General features: G+C 39.8%; 1 protein-coding gene across 1 annotated transcript; it reads left to right on the top strand.

The window, feature by feature from the left end:
* The first annotated feature begins 700 nt into the window (after window positions 1–700).
* On the top strand, window positions 701–10,427 carry Glyatl3 (glycine-N-acyltransferase like 3). Its single transcript, XM_052193763.1, has 5 exons — window positions 701–778; window positions 1,672–1,779; window positions 3,279–3,405; window positions 4,188–4,320; window positions 10,001–10,427. The coding sequence occupies exons 1-5, from the start codon at window positions 701–703 to the stop codon at window positions 10,425–10,427; spliced, it is 873 nt and encodes a 290-aa protein (XP_052049723.1).
* Window positions 10,428–25,171: the final 14,744 nt, after the last annotated feature.

Genomic DNA, 25,171 nt, shown 5'->3' on the forward strand with positions numbered 1-25,171 from the left:
TATTTTGCCTGCTTTCAAAAAACTGTTTTCAAGACATTTATGCATTGATAGAAGTAGCAGGTGATATCATTCTATCCTTCAATTAAGGAACACGGACATTTTCAGAACAAATCAAAAGTATTGCCAAGCATGACAGTTCCTTCAGTAGAGGAGGGGCCTCACAGAGATAGACAGACCACTGACTCTAAAAGAGTTCGGGTTTTTATTTTAGAGTGTACAACCCAGTAATTTCTCTATTCTCAGTCTTCATTGGTCCATATGTGTCTATAGTTCTCTTCTATAACATGGAACTTAACCTGGCAGGCGACCCAAAGGAAAACAATAAACTAGCCAGGCCCTTCCATCTTGCTGCCAACAAGCTATTTGAGGGAAACTAACTGAAAGAGAACATACATAAATGTGATATCCCAACTCTTCCAAGTTCCCTGCTGGAAATGATAATGCAGTGGATCTGTAGCCTACTCCGTAAAGGATTACGTCTAGTGATCAACATTTCCATATAGTCACTGGTTTATTTATCCAGCAGTCTTGTATCTTCTGCTTTTTTTCTCTTCAAAGGAATCATCAGCGTTATATCCAAAGAAAACAGCACCACAAGCATATCCCCAGTAGATATGTTAATAGGCAGGGTTAATAAGTAGAAATTAAATGTCTATCTTAAATTTCCTCATTAGGTGCAGGATATATAACTGTGGAGACTATGTTGGTGCTAAACTGCTCCACCAAATTACTCATACTGGAGAACATGCTGAAGAGTCACTTTCCTGAATCACTCAAGGTAGTATAAGCCTGGTAATTCTACTAAGTTTCTCTGTTGTGTTAAGCTATCGATAATGTCAGACTTGTGGCTTTTCCTGATCTTCTCTCATGAAAACATGCTGGTTTTCCAGTCTGCTCCCATCATCCTTCTGTTGCTCTAGGGGACTCTTTACGGATATTTGGGCAATGGTAGATTATGTTATTCCTGAGGTAAAGTGTTTTAAATAGTAGAATATTGTGGATGTAGTAACCTTGAAGGTAAGAATATGCTTGAGGACTGAAGTTTAGATGTAGGTTTGTTACCTCTTGGTCACTCAAGCCTACAATCAAAAATCCAAGGGTGCCGCCTCATCTCCATGCTAGTGTGAATGATGTCATAAATCAAAGATTATAAGAAATATAAAAATAGGGCTGCTGCGAGCAGTAAATTTGCCTTTGAGTTGACAGACATTTAGGTTATTTTGTGTTTGATTATGATGAAGACAAAGAAGAGGAGGATGGGGATGAAGAAAGAACAAGAACAACAAGAAAAAGAATTAGCTATGAACATTAGCTCAAGAATCCTATGTTGCAACTTTCATCAGTTCTGTGTGTGCATAATGTTTTTAAGAGACATTTTTCTTGATGAAGGAAAAAGATGAGAAAGCTGCAGAACAGCTTCCCAAATATTAGTTGGTGCTCACCACATTCTCTCAGCTTCTTCAGGATTATAGGGTATCAGCACTTTAGTGACAATCAGCTCTATGAGCATCTTTGAAATGGCTATGCTAAAGAAATCCATACTGTCTCTGTGTGAGGGAATGTATCTACACTTCCTCTCTCAGGGCTGTGATTTTGATTAGAGCTGGAAGACGGTGATGCAGCTGGAATGGCTAGAGGTATAACTGTCTTGTTTCTGGTTCCCTGGCTCAGGTTTATGGAGCAGTGATGAACATAAATCGTGGAAATCCCTTTCAAAAGGAAGTGGTATTGGATTCATGGCCAGACTTCAAAGCCATCATCACCCGGCGACAGAGAGAGGTACAATTCTGAAAGGCAAATTAAGAAAAGGGAAAAGTAGGGCTGGAGAGGTGGCTCCGTGCTAAAGAGCACCAGCTGCTCTTCCAGAGGAAACTGGGTTCAATTTAATCCCCAACACCACATGGCAAGCAATTCACAACTGTCTGTAATTCCTGTTCCAGTAGATCTGACACCCTCACACAGACATCCATGGAGGAAGAATACCAATGTACATAAAATAATTTTTTAAAAAAATTTAAAATTAAAAATAAAGTTAGCACCAACTGGAAAGATAAAAAGAATGACCATTTATAATAACAAATATGGTATGCAGTTCATCGCTAGTTTGTGATTGATTGCTTTGGGGACTCAGACATGGACGACTGCTAGCCTGAAAGTGTTCCCTTACTGCCTTATAATCTCTAGAAGATGCAGCATGCACTATGCACATACTAGCTCATTCACTGAGTAGGGATTTCTCTGACTGATGAATTTTGGGATTTGAAAAACTATTGAAAAAAAGTAAAGAAATCATCAGAACGAAGAGGTCTCATGATGGCTGTGAAGCCAAAGCAAACCTCAAGTGATCAAAAGTAAGCTGCCCTCCCCAGTAGGAAGACTGAGAGCTATCATTCTTTCTTTGTGCTCACTGAGTTTTACCTTTTCTGTTTGTATTTGTGTTTGTGTGTGTGTTTGTGTGTCTGTGTGTGTACAGCTCAGGGTTATACCCAGATTTCCTTATTAGCCTTAACTGTCAACTTGATGTGTTCTAGAACCATCTGAAGTACACTTGATTGAGACACTGCACTGCTCTATTGCTCTATTGCCATGTCTGTGATGACTGGCATGGGAAGGCCCAGACTTCACAGTGGGACACTCTGGTTACAGACTACAGCCAGCTGAACAAGAGCCAAACAAACACATTTCCTTCATATCTTCTCCAGTTGCTGCCTGACTTCCCTCAGTAATGACTTGTAACCAGGAAGTGTAGGCCAAACACCCCACCCCACTTTTTTTGTCAGAGTGTTTTATTACAGAAACAGTAAGCAAACTACAAGACCAGGGTCTGGCCTATGCCAGGCAATTGCTTTGTGTCTGAGCTACATTTCCAGCAAACCTCTATTCTTCTTTTGTTATTGTTTTGCTTTGAGAGGGAGTCTTAATATTCCCCTGCTGGCCTCTCAGAATCAAACAATTCTCCTTCCTCAGACCCTCAACAGCCTCTCAGCTCATCCAGACTAAACATGCAGGCCACTACAATATTTATTTATATAAAATAAATCCCCAAAACTTGAAATAACTCTCTTAATTTTGGGAAAAAATTCAAGGAAAAAAATTACAACATTTGTATTTCTCTCACTGTAGTTTGAGTCTCATTCTTATTTCTCTGTTTCTGGAAACTAATTTGGGAAATAGAAAATTAGCTAGATAGTAATGATAACTTAGATAATAATCTAAGATGTGGATTAAGCAGAAGATTTGTTTCAGTGTTGTATTCATGATTATGTCTTCTACCCTAGGCTGAGACAGATAACCTAGACCATTACACTAATGCATATGCTGTGTTCTACAAGGACGTCAGAGCTTACCAAAAGCTATTGGAAGAACACGATGTTATTAACTGGGATCAAGTTTTTCAAATACAAGGTAAGATCATGTTCAAGGCATACATTATATACTCATTCTCTTTTTTATCAGGTGTACTAGAGAGGTATAGAAAAGACATTTTATGGTGACTTCAGAGATGCTTTAGTGGTTAAGAGCCCTTGATGCCCTCCAAGAAGTCAGAGTTCAGTTTCTAGAACCATGTTAGTGTTAGGCAGCTCAAAACCACTTGTGACTCCAGCTCCAAGACATTTGACATAGTCTTCTGGTGTCCGCAGTCAGTATGTTCATGTGTGCATATGTGTACACACACACAAACACAAACACACACACACACACACACACAGATACACACACACACATACACACATACACACATACACTGTTTATAAATCTCATTTAAAAGATATTTTATACACTTGTACATTATATATACTTAGATACTCAGGGACAAGTCCAAAGTTGATCTTTAATTTTAAAGCTCTAAATAAAAAAAGATAATTCTCTTCAAGAAATTTAAAATAATCAGAGGCACTAAAAAAATTAACAAATAAAACTTCCAGTAAGAAACTCCAAATTCCCTTGAGATATTTCCAGCAGAAATTCCCTTGAAAGACTATGACTTGTGATGAAAACATGATTTATATTTATAGGTGAGGTTGACAACCCTACACCTATAGTAATACATATATAAACTAATTATATTCTGGTTAGACACGACAGGGTAGTAAACTGGTGGTATTGATATTTCGCATATAAATGCTAAAATAAATACATTTTGCTGAAATATTATGATTGTGTTTTTTGTGTCTATTATTATCCAGGGTTACAAAGTGAATTATTTGCTGTTTCCAAAGCCGTTGCCAATGCAAAGCTGTTAGATTTGGATATAAAGTTGGCTTCCTTCAAGGCTGTCCATTTTTCTCCTGTTTCAACTGTGCCAGACCACAGTTTCCTGTATGTAAGCCTAGTTTAACATTTGGGCCTGGGTGTATTGTTATGCAAGTGCAGAAAACAAAGCTAATATATGTGTGCTTATGTATTCTTCTTTCCTGTACACCATGGTTTGTAATTTCTCTGAAAATCAAATCAGTGTCTTTGTGAGCTTATGATAACTGCATTTCGAAATATATAGAGTCCATATAGAAAGATCATTTCTTGGCTTCCTCCTTCATAAATTAATTCTGAATAATTCCTGTGGACTGGAGTCCAAAGTAGTTGAGGTCTCTGTTGTTAAAGCTAGAAGTATATTCCATTCCAGATTTATTTTGAGCTTTCAAGTACAAGGAACTAAATGTTTGAAATATATCCTTCTTCCTTTATTTCCATGGGCCTCTAAAGTAGAGCCATCATTATTGTATTGTATTATATTGCATTGCATTGCATTGCATTGCATCCTATCCTATCCTATCCTATCCTATCCTATCCTATCCTATCCTATCCTATCCTATCCTATCCTATCCTATCTCATTTTGGTTTTTCAAGACAGAGTGTCTCTCTCTGTAGCCCTGGCTGTCCTGGAACTTGCTCTGTAGATCAGGCTGGACTTGAACTCAGAGATCTACCTGCTTCTGTCTCTTGAGTGCCGAGATTAAAGGCATGTGCCACCACCAGCCAGCTATTCTTCTTCTTCTTCTTCTTTTTTTTTTTTTTTTTTTTTTTAAGATCTAGCCTCAAGTCTATTTGTAAAAACAGCATAGGATACTGGTCATCTGCAAATAGTGCATGGCTAGGTGGCTCCCAGCAGTCCATCTGTCTTCACACTGGCAGGAGCCTTTTCTATGGGGCCTTCACAGGGGCCTGGGCACCTTTGGGAGCCTGAGCTGGAGCTTTGGCCTCTGCCTTGGTTTGAACCTTGGGCTTTGGCTGGCAGAGCCTACACCCCTTGGCCATGTGGCTTCAAATCTGCTTCCCAAGCTTGGGGTGAGAGATAAAAGCCAGGTGTCTGAATTTGGGGCCCTTTGGTGACATTTTAGGCTTGATGGCCTGAGGTTTCACAAGGGCCTTGATGGCTTCTGGGCAAGTACTCACTGCCTTTGCATTGTTGGCCTGCATCTTCTTCAGGCCTTTCTTGTTGTGCTTATTGGCAAAGTGCATGTTCCTCAGGAATGTGGGGTCAACCCCCTTAAGAGATTCATATCATTGTGATGGGGATTCTTGATGCCATTTCTGTGCCATTTGCAGGACTGGTCATGTGTGGTGTGGTTCTTGGATGTGGCCATTTCTGCACAGTAACCCATTGCTCCCCTATTATTCTATTTTTAACAGCTGAAGTAAAGCACAAGTGAGTTCTGAGGCCAGCAGCTGATCACAGAGATCCAGCATAAGAAGGCTGTAACTGAAAGCACATAATAGTGTGTGTCTCCATTGCTTCTCCCTTGTTTAGAGGCCTTCTGCTGTCATTGCTATCTTCCCTTCAGCTTCTCCTTCCTAGACCTCACTTCTTCTCAGACATTAGGGTCTAGGAGCTAGAGAGCTAGCTTACTCAGGTAAAGTGCCTTTGATGCTAGTACAAATACCTAAGTTTGAGCCAAGCTATAGTGATGCACACCTTTAATTCAACTCAGGAGGCAGAGGCAGGCAGATCTCTTTGAGTTTGAGGACAATCTGGTCTATAGAGGAAGTTCTGGGACAGCCAGAGCTACACAGAGAAATCCTCTCTTAGAAAAAAGTGTGTGTGTGTGTGTAAGTGTGTGGGTGTGTCTATCCACCTATGTACCTATATATACACCAATATATATGCCAATGTAATATACATACACATATATACCTAAATATATACATACAAATGTATACATATGTACATATAAACATATGTATATTGTCTTAGTTAGGGTTTTACTGCTGTGAACAAACACCATGACCAAGGCAACACTTATAAAGGACAACATTTAATTGGGGCCATCAGAGGTTTAGTCCATTGTCCTCAAGGTAGGAGCATGGCAGTGTCCATGCAGACATGGGAATATAGGAGCTGAGATCTACATCTGAATCCAAAGGCAGCCAGTAGGAGACTGGCTTCCAGGCAGTTCAGACAAGGGTTTTAAAGCCCACACCCACAATGACACACCTACTATACTTTCTAATAGTGCCACTCCCTGGGCCAAGCATATACAAACCATAATATACATATACATACATATATATATATGCATTATGTACGCACATGTACATATATACATATGTGACCATATATATACATATACAATACACACACACACACACATATATATATATATATATATATATATATATATATATATATACATACATATACCACACACACACACACACACAAGTTTGAAGTCCCGGCATCTACTTAAAAGGTGCTTGTGGAAGTGCACAGTACACACCTGTAGCTCTGGTTGAGATAGGAGCCTCTCTTGACACTTGCTGGCTCTCCAATCTAGCTGAATTAGTGAGCTCAGGTTCACTGAGAGACCCTTTCTCAAAAAATAGTGTGAAGAACAATTATGAATATATGTCATGTTAACATGCACACACACATACACACAGAGGCAGTTTGTTAAATAAAAGTAAATTAAAAGATTTTGTGTGTAAAAGATTTTGTCTCTTCCTTCTTCCTTCCTTCCTTTCTTTTGTTCTTTCTTTCTTTATTTTTTTGTAAAATAATGAAACAAGATAAATCGCAATGTGCCTGCCTCCATGCATGTTAGTTTCCCTGTTCCCTATGGTAGGAGTTGAAGGAACTGGTTAGCACAGACTAACTTTAAAGTCACAGGAAGTCTTAGGAAATTTCTAGGACTTTGTTCTATGTTTTCACAGTATGAAAACTTTGAGTACACACAAACATTGAAAGGAAAAACTCTCCCCCACGACAGAGGTAAAATTTCACATACACCCTGAAAACTCTACCCTAGGAACACTGCATGCCATTCAGTTAATTGAAACAGAACCGTACACAGGCCTTCCATAACTCTAGCTTTAAGATGTCTAAAGGATAGAGATTTTTGTTGGTTTAGTTCTGGATTTTGAGTTTTTGCTTTTGTGTTGTGTTTGTGTTTATTTGCTTGGTTTTTTTTTTGTGGTAGTGGACACAAGGCTTCTCTGTGTAGCTCTGGCTGTCTTGGAACTCACTTTATAGACCAGGCAGGCCTCAAATACAGAGATCTACTTGTCTCTGCTTCCCAAATTCTGAGATTAAAGGTATGTACCTCCATGCCTAGGTAAGATGAAGGCTCTAAAGAGAAAAATCAATCTGCCTCTGGTTTTCGCTAACCTCTGCTAACCTCTGTTTCTTTCTCTCATTTCTAGAGATTATGATTTTAGATTTTCTCGTGAGTGAGATTGGGTGGGTTTTTTTCTTTCTGTATTTGACTAAGTTTGATTAATACAATACCATTCCCATCCATATTTTTACAGATGATAAGATTCAACCTTCTTTTTAAAGATAAGCACTATTTCATTGTGTATGTGTCGCATTGTTCATAAACACTTAACATGAATCAGTGTCTTGCTTATTGTGAATCATGCTGTGGTCAACAGAGACTTCAGATGTCTCTACTGCGCACTGATTTTTACTATTTTAGGTATATCCTTAGTAATAGGATTGCTTGATCATGTTCTAGCTATAATTTTTGAGGGGTCTTTATCCTCGTTTCCTCAGTAGCTTCACTAATTTACTTTCTTTTTCCCATCTGCCAGATTCCTTGTCCCATTTTGACTTTTTGGGTAAGAACCATTCTGACTCCAGTGAGGCGATATCTCATTGTGTGTTTGATTCATAATTTTTATCTATCTCTTGGCCTTGTATACCTTATTTTTAAAAAGGTCTCTATAGGCCTATTAGTTGTGTCTAAATTGGGTTATTTGGTTTTATCCCCATTGAGTTTCTTCCATTCATTCTGTGCTGGATATTGGACAATAGGATAGATAATAGACAAGTATAACTTGCAAGTACTTTCACCTATTGGCAAGGTTTTCCTTCACTTTTTTTTTCCTGTCCATAGCTTTTACTATGATGTATTAGTGGTGCAATACCTAGTATAGCTGCCTCTTCTGGAAGCTTTTATTTCAATGTCATCCTATATTGACAATTTTCCCTCATACTTCTGTATCTTATTTAAAATATTCCTGCCCATTGGAAAGATCATAGGGCTTATTCTAGTGAGTTCTCATAGACGTGACATTTTTTTCTTTAACCCTAAAGCTATACTCACGTTGTGGACTTTACTCATACTCAGTCCTTCTGTTCAGATGTTCAGCACATTGCTTGAAGTACATGCCTTGGCTATGTTTCTGTTTGCAGTAATATTTGTTCTCAGTGTTCTCTGCCTTTTCTTTAAAGTATACTTTCAAAGTTGAACTGAAAAATCCTAAAGCAGTTTCCTCCCTTCCCTCCTGGATAAAAGACTGGCCATTGCTACAGCTCAAGAAAAAGTGTAAGACTTAATCAGAAACATTTATAAAACCACAGCAGGTCTAAAGTCTTGAGTCTTTGCTAGTCAACGGACTAAGTAGTATCAACAAATTAGCAAACAAGTCAACCATGAAAGCAAATTCCAAGGCACACTCATAGGCTGAAATTTCTTTTAGTTTTTCTTTAAGATTTATTTACTCATGTATGTAAGTTTGCATGTATGCCTGCATCCCAGAAGAAGGAATCAGATACCATTACAGATGGCTGTGAGCCACTGTGTGGTTGCTGGAAATTGAACTCAGAACCTCTGGAAGAGCAGTCAGTGCTCTTAACTGCTGAACTGTCTCTCTATCCAAGCCCCCCGTGTGTTTCAGTTCTAATATACCAGCGACTTTATCGTGGCTTTTACATATAAAATTATTAGACACTTCTGTAAAATAAAAACAAATACAGGCTAGTGGCTGGCAAAACTTGGCCAGTGAGAATTTGAGAATATTTAATCTGGAGAAGAGCAGCCAAGGGGAAATTCTGGCAAAGTCAGTTCTCCCAGAGAATGCATATTGACTTGCATTCATTTGTTAGCCTTGACTGTGCAAGGGAAGAAGGATCCTGAATGCTAGAATATCAGTTAGTACCAAAATATTAGAGCTCAAAGGATTGGAGTGCCTAACACTTCACGAAGGTCTTTTAAGGACAACTCTAACCAATAATAATAGTAGTAATAATAATAATAGTAATAATAATAATAATGTAAGCATGTATGTGTATGTTAACTGTATCTTAGCTTATTTGTGCAAAGAATGACTCAAGAATCTGACACCACTCAAAAATCAAGAGACTCCAACACTGCCATCCAGGTGATAGCAAAGCAGGAGCTTTTGATTGGCAACAGCTAGCTAGCTGCCTCCTTCGGGAGAAATTCAGGTCAGCTGCCTGCTTATAACTGGCTGTGTCAGTATGTAAAAATCCAAGCCTAAATTAAGTTGTAATTCTCTCCTAGTGAATGAAGATGCAGGAGCAGCCACATCTCAGTTCACAGAGCTGACTGACGAAAACAAGCAGGCATAAAACTAAGTTTGACAAGAATGTTTTATCTTTCAACTGAGCCGTCCTTAGGTTCTAAATTCTTAAAAATGGGGACATGGTCTTGGATTTCTCATTTTAATCATTAGAAAAAAAGTAGTTATTGGTAATCATGTGACTCTGATGGCTTTTTTTTGTTGTTGTTTTTTCTTCTCGCCTGCCATTTTCTTGTAGATCCGGGCCATCTCCAAGACTGACCTACCTAAGTGTTGCAGATGCAGATCTTCTGAACCGGACTTGGTCACGTGGTGGGAACCCGCAGTGTCTGCGGTACTTGGCCAATCTCATCGCCTGCTTTCCCAGCGTGTGTGTGCGTGATGAAAAGGGAAACCCAGTGTCCTGGGGTATCACAGATCAGTTTGCCACTATGTGTCATGGCTACACCCTGCCTGACCATCGCAGGAAAGGTTACAGCCGACTGGTGGCCCTCACGCTGGCCAGGAAGTTGCAAAGCCGGGGATTCCCCTCCCAGGGAAATGTCCGGGATGACAACATGGCCTCCATAAACCTGCTGAAGAGTGTCCAAGCTGAGTTCTTGCCTTGTCGTTTCCACAGGCTTATTCTGACCCCTGCAGCTTTCTCTTTGCAAGCTCACCTTTAGCTTGGAGAAATTCCAAGAATGGTCTTACTTTCCCTTTAATAGCCGCCCCTTTTAGCTACCATTAAGGTGAGAATTAAACCAAGAGAAGCCTGTGGATTTGAAAAGGGCCTGAAAAAGGCTTGCAAGATCGTCCCCCTCCCCCCCCCCCCCAACTGTTTGCAACTCTCAGATTTCCACCACCAAGAACTTCAGGGGCTGGGGTCCCTGGGGGGCTGTAGCTGTGTCTCCGAATAGAGGGTGTAGATCCTGTTAGAAGTCACTGCAGGAAAGAATTCTTTAAAGCTAGCCATTGTTGCCCTAGAAAGACCACATGAAAAATGCATGTTTTAATTTAGGGCCTTTGACCTCCTGCTCTGTCATCTCCAACCCTCGATGTTTTCCAGCAGGAGGGTTTTTTTTTGTTTGTTTCTTGTTTTTTTTGTCTTTTTTGTTTTTGTTGTCGCTAATCTCTCAGGAGGAGATCAGCCATTACCCTCTTCAATGACTAGCAGCAGACTGTGATTTTAAACTACAGTTCTTCCCTGGGAGTTTTCATTTGTTTCCACAGGTTGCTGTTTATCAAGAGAGGAAAGGTTGCAGCACAGATGTCGACCCATCCCCCATCGCGCCCTCCCACCCCCCATTGAGTGAACACCTGGTAGAAACTGAGAATTTGCATTTTCCAATTTTTCCTTCTCATTTGCCATGGCTTCATGAACAACTGCCTTCAGAAGACCAGACCTGACCCAGCCACCTGAGTTACAATCTGCTTTTTCATGAACATCTGAAATTCACACAGAGGTGTGAACAAGATTATAGAAAACGGCATAAAAGATATGTGACATATTTTCTATATGCATGTGTGTATAATCCTAGGAAATTTATATTACATTCAAATTTAATCTTATTACATTGAAATCTGAGGTCTAAAGACAATAAATACTTCAAGATTACATTCAATATGATCAGTACTGGAAAGCTAGAACTGTTTCTAGGTAACCAAAATTATTCATGGTTTAAGTGGCAAAGTCACGACCATAGCCTGAGTCTGTTGGATTCCTTATTATACATTTGTTGTTATATTCGTAAATCAAAATATAAACATATCATTTTTCCCTTTCCTGTTATCACCCCTAACCCTTCTAGTATAGCCTGAACTCTCAAATCCATGGCCTCTTTTGCTTAAATTTTAATCTCTCTCTCCTTCTCTCTCTCTCTCTCTCTCTCTCTCTCACACACACACACACACACACATACACACACACTTCTAAATATATAGCTACAACCTGTTCAGTTCCTATAATACTACCTTATATATACGATTTTAAGGCTGGTAGCTTAGTACTGGACAACCAGTTGGGGGCGCTCTTCCCTGAAGACTCTTTCCCCTACTCTCAGCATTGCGTACTTTCCTACAGTTGTTTGTCTAAGGGTGGGGGCCCTAAGAGATCCGCCCTCTTCAAAGCATGTGATGCTGTTGGTGCTGTGCTTGTTCAGATCACTTTTTAGGTATCCATGTTGGTGAGACTTCGTGCATGTAGCTTCTCTGACATTTCTAGGAGATGCCATCTTATGTCCTGTTCCTCTGCTTCCTTTTTTTTAAACATATGTAACTATAGCATTTTAAATTTTTTGTTTTGCTTTTTGTTTTATTAATCATTCCACTCATTTACATCTCAAATGATATCCCACATCCCAGTGACCCCCTTCCACCAACCCCCTATCCCCTGATACCCCATGTCCTGGATACCCCTCCACCAACCCCCATCCCACAACCCCCCCCCTTGCCTGTATGAGAGTGCTCCCCCACCCATCCATACCCTCCTGCTCCAGCATTCTACTCTGGGGCATCAAACCTCCGCAGAACCAAGGATCTCCCCACCTGTTGGGTTAGGCAAGGCCATCCTCTGCTACATATGTTTCTGGAGCCATGGATCCCTCCAGGTACACTCCTTGGTTGGTGGTCTAGACTCTGGGAAAACTGGGTGGTCAGGTCAGCCTATGTTGTTCTTTCCATGAAGTTGCAATCTTCTTCCACCCCTCCAGTCCTTCTGTCAGCTTCCCCACCAGTTTCCCTGAGCTCAGTCTGATGGTTGACTCCAAGCATCCACATCTGCATTGGTCAGTTACGGGCTGGATCTCCAGAGGAACTTCCTCACATGGTTTCTGTCTACAAGTGCCTCTTGACCATGGCAACAGTGTTCAGTTGATCCCCAAGTCCCTGATTAGCCCTTCCTATTGCTCTCTCTTCTGCAATGATATTCCTTGAGCCTTAAGTGCTGGATTTGGGTTGCATCTGTTACAGTTTTAAAAGTATGAGAACATCAATGTTAACAAAATGATGTCCATAGGCTAATGTCAACAGCAAGTCTGTAGAAGAGAGAATGCTAATAGCATCCCTTATCTTGATACTCCAAAGTTTGGGCTCTGGTTATATACAATCTTTTTGCTCAGACCTGGGAAAAAATAGTTTCACCAAGTGATGGTCCTTCCTTTTGCCATGAACACAAACCCTTATGACCTCTCACAGTTCCTTTTAGAGAAATTTCATCTTCTAATTGTTTTTATTTGCTGCTTATAACATTTAGAACCTTCTAGAAGTGATTCTATCATTCTTGTTTTCAAAATTTTTAAACACTAACAAATTTTTGTCCATTTTTCAGCTTTACTATCTCTGTACATAGTAATTTTTACATACCTTAATTAAAAGTCATACAAGTGTACAAAATCATTCATCATTGAAAAAATTTTAAAATGTCTACCAAGCCTGCCCCTGGGCATGATGGCTATTACCATGAGAAGGAAAAAGAGTAATGCAGATATATCATTAAATGTGGTAAGAGTCCATGGTAAAAAATGTTTAAAATATCTCGATCCTCTGCTTCATCAGGAAAACTGTTGCTGTATGGTTTAAATTGTATCTAAAAGAGCCTGTATATTTTTAATATATTAAATAAACCATCAAATTTTAGTATATCAGGTATTTCATTAAATACTTAATCTTGTCAGAAATATTGAATCTAATAATAATTTTTTTCTCCTAGTTTGCACAGCACTAGTCATTCTGTCTTAGATGGAACCAAGATGGATATAATTACGCAACTTTCAACCCTGTTTCAATCATATTTAAGGAATGTGTGAATGTATAGAGAAATACCTAGAAGAAGGACAGCCTGGAGGAAGGACTGGCAGATTATAGGCCTTTATTTTCTCACTTAAAGAGTTTCTTCTGGGGGCTGGAGAGATAGCACAGTAGTTAAGAGCCCTACTTCTTCTTTCAGAGGTCCTGAGTTCAATTCCTAGAAACCACATGGTGGCTTACAACCATCTGTAAGGAGTTCTGATGCCCTCTTCTGGCATATCGGTATACATGTGGATAGAGAACTCATATACATAAAATAAAAAAAAATTCTGTGTAATATAAACCAATGCAGACTTTTAAGTGAGCATGGTAGGAGGAATAGCACAGTTGCCTCTGCATAAGCACCCCGGGGGGGGGGGGGCACACAGTTAGCTACAAAGTCATCTCCTATAGAAGGACCTAATTGACTGCCTGAGAGACCAAGGACTCGAGGCAGACAGTGCCAACCAATTTAAACTCCTTCTAAACTCCTGTTTAGAAGAGATGCTTTCTTGGGACCAATGGGGCATGGATGGAGAGTATTAAAGGAGCTTGCAACGGCATCAAATGAGCTTGCTGTGGTTGTATCTCATCTGCTCCCAGAGTCTATGCTGTGGTTTCCTCAACACTTGACCCCCAAGCCCCAAGGGCAACTAAGACCCCGCAGTGGACAGACCAGGGCACAGGCAGCAAAGTGTCAATCCGTTTAGTTGTTACTTGGGATCCTATACAATAAACAAGGGACAATAGTGACTTGGAATTGAATGTTGGCAAAACAGAGCCTGAAAATTGAACAGTTATCTGAGATAGTACAGAGGACATGTTAGGACTGAGCTTAGAGGCAGTCAAGTATAGTGAATGATAAATGTCAATCCTTAGCACTGTGTGATTTGACTGCTGATATGTTTCAGAAACCAGAAACAATGACTAGATGTGTAAGGGACAGCTGGGAAGGGGCAAATGTTTGTGTGGTCTTAGACTAACATTTTCAAATATAAAATGGTAGGGGTCACACTGAATTTTAAGTCTTAAGTTCAGATTGTGTTCAAGGACACAAATATATCATCAGGAATCATCTGGACACAGACAGAAATAAGCTACCAGTTTCACTCTGTTTAAAACAAGATCTTGAATAAATTGGGTTAAAGGTGAATGGAAGATGTAGAGTGGGAAAAGGAAATGGGAAATGTCAAGAGATGACTGTAAGACCCCCAAAACCCCAGGGCACCCAGTACCCCACGCCTCGGAAGGCGACACCCAAATCACTTGCAAGAAACAGTCTTGATGCAATAGCATGAGGATTTCTTTATTCCAGAATTCTGGGTTCCACAGTTGTACACCTGCAGGGTTAGAGGACTGTGGACCCTGTGCAACTGGAGTCAGGGATATTTAAAGGGGAAAAAAATCACAAGACAAGGGTTGGAGGACACAATTTACAAGGCAAGGGGTGGAGGACAAAACATGCATGGAATGGGGAAGTACAGAATGAGGAAGTCAGGCAATAGTTTATGCCTTAAGGAAGGTTAGAGATTATCTGGAGCAAACATCCTTAGGGCATTGTATAGTTAAACATTGGAACTAGTACAGGGTGGGCTATCTTTCTCAAGCTGAAAGCAGAAAAACAAATTACTCTGTGATGGGCTAGTTGTTTAGGGGTCTAAAAACATTGAGTTGGGGGTCTCTCAAAACCTCTGGTACTTTAATATCTCCCCTCTGAAATGCACTCATGGCAAACAAGAAGGAAGATATTGGTGTAACCTGGGCTATGCTAGTCCATGTGCTTTTACTTTTATCCCATATCCTGGAGTTTACCAAGCTTAGAGAAAAATGAACTACATTTTAGGTCTAAAGTGGACAACTTAGGGGAATTTAATGTACAGTTACCTCATCTGCACCCTCGAAAGTCAAACCACCACACAGAAACCATTAGTTTAAACACTGAATGAGGAAGTCCCATCTTGGGTTGCATTGAGAGTCCTTCCCAGAGCAGGTGCTAATCTCCGTGCACCTTCCTTTGCTATACAAGTTTGAGAATATTCTAGTTTTGCCTTCTCCTGTCACTTTTCCTTGTGGATCTCAGGCAGAGTGAATTCATTACTGAGAAAATATTAGAGGCTTGTAAGTCCCGTAGAACAACCACCCCGCTCCACACACCCCCAAGAACAGACAAATGAATGTCTTCAAGAAGGGTTTATTAGCTCTACTGACTCCTCGTATCATCCTGTTCAGCAATGACTATACTATACAGTGATTGGTACTACTTTCCCAGGTCTCCTTTTTCTTGGTGGGCATCATTAAGCTATTTTTAGATCTATTTTCCTCAACTGTGCTTTTTAAGTTAAATTTTAAGTAGATTATGTATTCTTTTCTGTAACTGTTTTACATTGACATGTGATGTACATTTCCTTATTGTAGCAGAATTTTAGCAAAACTATTGTATCTGGGAGAAGTCATGGCACCTACACTTTGAAGAAGGTTTTTGCCATGATTGTTATGTACGGACCTGTAGAAAGACGGTGTTATGAACCTAGTTAATGATTCTAAAGTTAAGGTTTAGAATCCAGTAAGCACACATATCAAACAAACAAACAAAATACACTTAAGCTGGGCAGTCAGAGAGCTGACTCTACATCTTAATGATCTGGTTAAGTGGACTCTGGAGCCCTTGAAGTCTCTGTACTCTTCTTCAGATGTCTCTCACAGGGTGATCAGAGTCCAGTAAAAGAAAAGAAAATGTTCAGTTTCATCAATATGTTTAAGATCTGCAAGTTGCTCCTTCTTATTTGGCCTGAACAAATGCAGAGGATCCATGCTAACAGGACATTCAAATTAATTAAGTCACGTGAAAGCTGGAAATGATCTAAAATAGCTTATGATACAGATGGTTTAGAAAACAATCAGGTTTATGCTCTGTGAATCATGAACCCTTACACCATAAACTCATGTCTCAAAGGATAGTCTTGAATCCTGCATTACAACTCCAGGCTCTCTCTTAGTTTGTATTCTAAGCCACTCCGAAAAATTCTACAACTTGATCATTTCTCGTCTTGGAATTATTTTTTTCTGGTGGTCATTGAGAGACCCCCAAATCAATGTTTTTAGACCCCTAAACAACTAGCCTAGCACAGAGTAACTTGCTTTTCTGCTTTCAGCTTGAGAAAGATAGCCCACCCAGTTCTAGTTCCAATGTTTAACTATACAATGCCCCAAGGACGTTTGCTCCAGATAATCTCTAACCTTCCTTAAGGCATAAACTATTGCCTGACTTCCTCATTCTGTACTTCCCCATTCCATGCATGTTTTGTCCTCCACCCCTTGCCTTGTCAGTTGGGTCCTCCAACCCTTGTCTTTTAAATACCTCTGACTTCAGTTGCACGGGGTCCACAGTCCTCTACCCATGTGCGGTGTATGGCTGTGGAACCCAGAATTTGGGAATAAAGAAATCCTCATGTTATTGCATCGAGACTGTTTCTCGTGAGTGATTTGGGTGTCGCCTTCTGGAGGCGTGGAGTGCTGGGGCGCCCTGGGTTTTGGGGGTCTTATAGTGTAACATAACATTTCTGCTTTAAAGAAGGTGGACTTAACAAGACAGTTTGCTTTTCAACAGCTTCTCTAAGTCTGAGGGTGTACATATATTATACATCCAAATATAAAATCCAATTGCTAACAATCCCTGTTCCTCCTGGTATCAACTTTGTACTACTCCTAAAGACTGGGTGAAAATAGGAAAGGTCAGCTGTGAGTGGCTGCTTTTTCCTGGTCCTATATAAACCTCAGCAGGGTGGATCAGCACATGACCCCAACTACAGTTTCAAATTTGCTCATTCTCTGTGGTCTCATGTTCTACCTCTCCACTGGTGGAGTCTGGATGCTGCCAAAGCACCAGCTCAAGGAGGACTGGGCAACATCCTGGATAGGGACTCCACAGTCCACATCTCCTTTTGAGGTGTCAGAGCACACATGTATTCCAGGCTAGAAAGGGAGAAGGAAGAGAGGGGCAAGCAGGATCCAGGCCTAGTTTAGACTGAGTGTAGGAGGGGCAGGAGAAGAGAGAAGGCCCTTCAGGGCCTTGGTGGTATGGTTCATTTAGGTGAAGCAGCTCTTTAATGACAATTTTTAATGAAGCAGCTCTCTGAGATGGTCTCTGCTTGTTCATATTGTTTTATGGGTGTGAACAAATATGCTTTATTGTGGTCAACCAGGGATTAAGTAATTTGGTGGAAGGGTATGAGACTATCAGGGAGGCAAGCCAAAGACTAAGGCTATTAGATACCTCATTAGCATGAAGAGGCATTCCAGATGCTGTGTTATATGACTGACTGCTTGTGATTACCTCAGTTTGATCTCATGGTCTTATGTTACAGAGCAGGTACAGAGGCAGGGACAGAGAACTCCCACTCCTTCTGTCTCAGATCTTTGAGATCCCTGGGTATGAGCATGCTCCCTCTCACTAGTTTTATTGTTAGCATTTCTTCTAGACTCCATACAACAGTTACCTAGCAACAGGCAGGTATGAACCTGACTTGCTATGAAAAGACTATTTGGGCTTTCATCTATCTATCTATCTATCTATCTATCTATCTATCTATCTATCTATCTATCTATCTATCTATCTGTCTGTCTGTCCGTCCATCTGTCTGTCTGTCTGTCTATGGCCTCTTTCTTCCTCCTTCCCTCCTCTCTCTCCTCTCCCTTTCCTGTCTCCTGCAGGCTGTCATCTTCTCTTCTTTCTGTCTCCTCTCTATTCTTTTTTGTCCCCTTTCTTTCTCTGCCTCTACTCCAAATAAACTTCATTTTATACTAGACTCATCATATGGCTGGTACCAGGGTAGGTCTGATAAGGCTCACCCTCCTGCTGCATCATGCTGCCACATTACAAAACATATGATGTATGTCTTTCTGATGGCATGGTCCATGTCCCCTACACTCCCTGGGAGATTTTATTTTCCATAAAGAAATTTTCATGTCTCCTCTTTCTTTGTTTTAAAATAAAGAACAAGCACCATGTCAGTATTACTCCCCCAGATTTCTCTTCACTCAACAGATCTGGGTTCCCAAAGCAAAATGTACATGAGATTTTAAACACTGCTGAATACGAGCCATGTTATTAGGATGGACAGTTCTTTATTCAAGACCATGCAGTTATTACAGTGAACACTAGATGTCAGATTTTAGTTCTAGACTTTTTCTTTCTTTCTTTTTTTTTTCTTTCTTTTTTTTCCCCCCAGAGGACCATGTATGTCCCAGATGCTTCTGCATTTCAAGAAGATGACAAGTGAGATTAGCTCTCAAAGATAGGCTTTTTAAATGTTTAAATATCTTAAGTATTCATCCAATTTCTACTCTACCAGCTTTTAACTAATTTGTTTTACATTTTGAAAATTACTTTTAAATGCGTTTTTTTTTTTTTTTTAATTAGAGTAGGCCTTACACCCAACATAGCTGTATACATATACAACAGTTACAAAGTTCATTTCACAGGCTTGATGCTGGTAGTAAAAATAATTAGAAGTTTATGTATCTACTAAAATTTCACTCTCTGAGATGGTATAACCAGCATCACAAAGAACAACAGTACTAACAGATATGGCCAACATATTTTTTAAATAAATCCTTGGATCAAAAATGATATGCAAACAAAGGTAGAGTAATAAACATTTTGCTTTCATTTGAGGAAATATGCTTATTTTAAGCAATCAGAAAGTATGACCAAGTTGTTATTTTGCATTACCCACTTTAATAATCAATTCCAACAAGGTCAATCCATTTCCAGAACACAGGGTTGCTGGGAAACAGGGTAATGATAAAGTTCTTGGGCTACAGGTCACTTAGAGACTGTAACTAATGGGGGAAGTACACAATTGTGCATCCTGTCTGTACATCTCAGATAGGTCATCGGCACCAGGAAGAGTGGAACAGTTCATCCTGGGAAACTTCTGATGCAATGTGGCATGGTGAGGGCAGTGCTTTGACAATTTCTAGGTAGAATGCTTGTCTAAAGTATTTAGATAGCCAACTAAACAGGCTCATGACTTTGATATTAAGTTTTAGGCTAGCTTAGGCTATAGTGAGATCCTGTCACAAAAGAAATCATGGAAATATTGCATGCCGGGGAATCCTCTGGGTATATTCCCAGGAGTGGTATAGCAGGGTCCTCTGGAAGTGTCATTCCCAGTTTTCGGAGGAACTGCCAGACTAATTTCCAGAGTGGTTGTACCAACTTGCATTCCCACCAGCAGTGGAAGAGTGTTCCTCTTTCTCCACATCCTTGCCAATACATGCTGTCGCCTGAGTTTTTAATCCTAGTCATTCTGACTGGTATGAGGTGAAATCTCAGGGTTGTTTTGATTTGAATTTCCCTAATGACTAATGATGTTGAACATTTCTTAAGGTGCTTCTCGGCCATTTGAAGTTCTTTGGGTGAAAATTCCTTGTTTAGCTCTGTACCCCATTTTTTTTTTTTTTTTTTTTTTGGAAACAGTTTTTACTCATTGAGTGATCTCATTGGCCCATAATGCAACATTTTTTTAACATTTTTTTTATTCGATATAATTTATTTACATTTCAAATGATTTCCCCTTTTCTAGCCCCCCCCCACTCCCCGAAAGTCCCGTAAGCCCCCTTCTCTTCCCCTGTCCTCCCATCCACCCCTTCCCACTTCCCTGTTCTGGTTTTGCTGAATACTGTTTCACTGAGTCTTTCCAGAACCAGGGGCCACTCCTCCTTTCTTCTTGTACCTCATTTGATGTGTGGATTATGTTTTGGGTATTCCAGTTTTCTAGGTTAATATCCACTTATTAGTGAGTGCATACCATGATTCACCTTTTGAGTCTGGGTTACCTCACTTAGTATGATATTCTCTAGCTCCATCCATTTGCCTAAGAATTTCATGAATTCATTGTTTCTAATGGCTGAATAGTACTCCATTGTGTAGATATACCACATTTTTTGCATCCACTCTTCTGTTGAGGGATACCTGGGTTCTTTCCAGCATCTGGCAATTATAAATAGGGCTGCTATGAACATAGTAGAACATGTATCCTTATTACATGGTGGGGAGTCTTCTGGGTATATGCCCAGGAGTGGTATAGCAGGATCTTCTGAAAGTGAGGTGCCCAGTTTTCGGAGGAACCGCCAGACTGCTTTCCAGAGTGGTTGTACCAATTTGCAACCCCACCAGCAGTGGAGGAGTGTTCCTCTTTCTCCACACCCTCTCCAACACCTGCTGTCTCCTGAATTTTTAATCTTAGCCATTCTGACTGGTGTAAGATGAAATCTTAGGGTTGTTTTGATCTGCATTTCCCTAATGACTAATGAAGTTGAGCATTTTTTAAGATGCTTCTCCGCCATCCGAAGTTCTTCAGGTGAGAATTCTTTGTTTAACTCTGTACCCCATTTTTTAATAGGGTTGTTTGGTTTTCTGGAGTCTAACTTCTTGAGTTCTTTATATATATTGGATATTAGCCCTCTATCTGATGTAGGATTGGTGAAGATCTTTTCCCAATTTGTTGGTTGCCGATTTGTCCTCTTGATGGTGTCCTTTGCCTTACAGAAACTCTGTAATTTTATGAGGTCCCATTTGTCAATTCTTGCTCTTAGAGCATACGCTATTGGTGTTCTGTTCAGAAACTTTCTCTCTGTACCGATGTCCTCAAGGGTCTTCCCCAGTTTCTTTTCTATTAGCTTCAGAGTGTCTGGCTTTATGTGGAGGTCCTTGATCCATTTGGATTTGAGCTTAGTACAAGGAGACAAGGATGGATCAATTCGCATTCTTCTGCATGCTGACCTCCAGTTGAACCAGCACCATTTGTTGAAAAGGCTATCTTTTTTCCATTGGATGTTTTCAGCCTCTTTGTCGAGGATCAAGTGGCCATAGGTGTGTGGGTTCATTTCTGGATCTTCAATCCTGTTCCATTGATCCTCCTGCCTGTCACTGTACCAATACCATGCAGTTTTTAACACTATTGCTCTGTAGTATTGCTTGAGGTCAGGGATACTGATTCCCCCAGATTTTCTTTTGTTGCTGAGAATAGTTTTAGCTATCCTGGGTTTTTTGTTGTTCCAAATGAATTTGATAATTGCTCTTTCTAACTCTGTGAAGAATTGAGTTGGGATTTTGATGGGTATTGCATTGAATCTGTATAGTGCTTTAGGCAGAATGGCCATTTTAACTATATTGATTCTACCGATCCATGAGCATGGGAGGTTTTCCCATTTTTTTGAGGTCTTCTTCCATTTCCTTCTTCAGAGTCTTGAAGTTCTTGTCATACAGATCTTTCACATGTTTGGTAAGAGTTACCCCAAGATACTTTATACTGTTTGAGGCTATTGTGAAGGGGGTCATTTCCCTAATTTCTTTCTCAGCCTGCTTATCCTTTGAGTATAGGAAGGCCACTGATTTGCTTGAGTTGATTTTATAACCTGCCACTTTGCTGAAGTTGTTTATCAGCTGTAGGAGCTCTCTAGTGGAGTTCTTTGGGTCACTTAGGTAGACGATCATGTCGTCTGCAAATAATGATAGTTTGACTTCTTCCTTTCCAATTTGTATCCCTTTGACCTCCTTATGTTGTCGAATTGCCAGAGCTAGTACCTCAAGTACAATATTGAAAAGATAAGGAGAAAGGGGGCAGCCTTGTCTGGTCCCTGATTTCAGTGGGATTGCTTCAAGTTTCTCTCCATTTAGTTTGATGCTGGCTACCGGTTTGCTGTATATTGCTTTTACTATGTTTAGGTATGGGCTTGAATTCCTGTTCTCTCCAAGACTTTAAGCATGAAGGGATGCTGAATTTTGTCAAATGCTTTTTCAGCATCCAATGAAATGACCATGTGGTTTTGTTCTTTGAGTTTGTTTATGTAGTGGATTGTATTGATGGATTTCCGTATATTGAACCAACCCTGCATTCCCGGGATAAAGCCTACTTGATCATGGTGGATGATCGTGTTGATGTGTTCTTGGATTCGGTTGGCAAGAATTTTATTGAGTATCTTTGCATCGATGTTCATAAGGGAAATTGGTCTGAAGTTCTCTTTCTTTGTTGGATCTTTTTGTGGCTTTGGTATCAGCGTAATTGTGGCTTCGTAGAAGGAATTGGGTAGTGTTCCTTCTGTTTCTATTTTGTGGAATAGTTTGAAGAGTATTGGTGTTAACTCTTCTTTGAAGGTCTGGTAGAATTCTGCACTGAAGCCATCTGGTCCTGTGCTTTTTTTGGTTGGAAGACTTTCTATGACTCCTTCTATTTCTTTAGGCATTATGGGACTGTTTAGATGGTCTAGTTGGTCCTGATTTAATTTTGGTATTTGGTATCTGTCAAGGAAATTGTCCATTTCCTCCAGATTCTCCAGTTGTGTTGAGTACAGGCTCTTGTAGTAGGATCTGATGATTTTTGGGATTTCCTCAGTTTCCGTTGTTATATCTCCCTTTTCATTTCTAAGTTTGTTAATTTGGATACTTTCTCTGTGCCCTTTGGTCAGTCTGGCTAAGGGTTTATCTATCTTGTTGATTTTCTCAAGAACCAGCTCCTGGTTTTGTTGATTTTTTGTATGGTTCTCTTTGTTTCTACTTGATTGATTTCGGCCCTGAGTTTGATGATTTCCTGCCTTCTACTCCTCCTGGGCGAAATAGCTTCTTTTTGTTCTAGGGCTTTCAGGTGTGTCATTAAGCTGGTAATGTATGCTCTCTCCATTTTCTTTTTGGAGGCACTCAGGGCTATGAGTTTTCCTCTTAGCACTGCTTTCATTGTGTCCCATAGATTTGGGTATGTTGTGTTTTCATTTTCATTGTGTTCTAAAAAGTCTTTAATTTCTTTCTTTATTTCTTCCTTGACCAAGGTATCATTGAGTAAAGTGTTGTTCAGTTTCCACGTGTATGTGGGTTTTCTGTTGTTTCTGTTGCTATTGAAGACCACTTCTACTCCATAGTGATCAGATAGGAGGCATGGGATTAGTTCTATCTTCTTATATTTGTTGAGGTCTGTCTTGTGACCAATTATATGGTCGATTTTGGAGAAGGTACCATGAGGTGCTGAGAAAAAGGTATATTCTTTTGTTTTAGGATAGAATGTTCTATATATATCTGTTAAATCTAATTGGTCCAAAGCTTCAATTAGTTTCATTGTGTCCCTGTTTAGTTTCTGTTTTCCTGATCGGTCCATTGAGGAAAGTGCAGTGTTGAAGTCACCCACAATTATTGTGTTAGGTGCAATGTGTGCTTTTAGTTTTAATAAAGTTTCTTTTATGAAAGAGGGTGCCCTTGCATTTGGGGCATAGATGTTCAGGATTGACAGTTCTTCTTTTTGTATTTTTCCTTTGACCAGCAAGAAGTGTCCCTCATGGTCTCTTTTGATGACTTTGGGTTGAAAGTCAATTTTATCTGATATTAAAATGGCTACTCCAGCTTGTTTCCTGAGACCATTTGCTTGTAAAATTGTCTTCCAGCCTTTTACTATAAGGTAGTGTTTGTCTTTGTCCCTGAGGTGTGTTTCCTGTAAGCAGCAAAATGTAGGGTCCTGTTTACGTATCCATTCAGTTAGTCTGTGTCTTTTTATTGGGGCATTAAGTCCATTGATGTTAAGAGATATTAAGGAATAGTGATTGTTACTTCCTATCATTTTTGACATTATTTTTTAAATTTGAATGCTTAACTTCTTTTGGGTTTGATGAAAGGTTACTATCTTGCTTTTTCCAGGGTGAAGTTTCCCTCCTTGTATTGGTGTTGTCCTCCTATTATCCTTTTTAGGGCCGGGTTTGTGGATAGATATTGGGTAAACTTGGTTTTGTCATGAAATATCTTAGTTTCTTCATCTATGGTGATTGAGAGTTTTGCTGGATATAGTAGTTTTGATTGGCATTTGTGTTCTCTTAGAGTCTGCATGAGATCTGCCCAGGACCTTCTAGCCTTCATAGTCTCAGGTGAAAAGTCTGCTGTGATTCTGATAGGTCTTCCTTTATATGTTACTTGGCCTTTTTCTCTTACTGCCGTTAGTATTCTTTCTTTGTTTAGAACATTTGGTGTTTTGATTATTATGTGACGGGAAGTATTTCTGTTCTGGTCCAGTCTGTTTGGAGTTCTGTAGGCTTCTTGTATATTCATGGGCATCTCTCTCTTTAGGTTAGGGAAGTTTTCTTCCATAATTTTATTGAAGATATTTGCTGGCCCTTTAAGTTGTAAATCTTCACTCTCATCTATGCCTATAATCCTTAGGTTTGGTCTTCTCATTGTGTCCTGGATTTCCTGGATATTTTGGGTTACAAGCTTTTTGCATTTTGCATTTTCTTTAACTGTTGAGTCCATGGTTTCTATGGAATCTTCAGCATCTGAGATTCTTTCTTCTATTTCTTGTATTCTGTTGTTGATATTTGCATCTCTGTCCCCTGATTTCTTCCCAAGGCTTTCTATCTCCAAAGTTGTCTCCCTTTGAGTTTTCTTAGTTGTTTCTACTTCTGATTTTAGATCCTGGATGGTTTTGCTTAGCTCCTTCACTTGCATGTTTGTGTTTTCCTGTAATTCTTTAAGAGATTTTTGTGTTTCCTCTTTCATGAGCTCAGCCTGTTGACCAAAGTTCTCCTGTATTTCTTTAAGAGATTTTTGTGTTTCGTCTTTCATGACCTCAGCCTGTTGACCAAAGTTCTCCTGTATTTCTTTAAG

Source organism: Apodemus sylvaticus, chromosome 9, assembly GCF_947179515.1.
Source record: "Apodemus sylvaticus chromosome 9, mApoSyl1.1, whole genome shotgun sequence".
NCBI lineage: Eukaryota > Metazoa > Chordata > Mammalia > Rodentia > Muridae > Apodemus > Apodemus sylvaticus.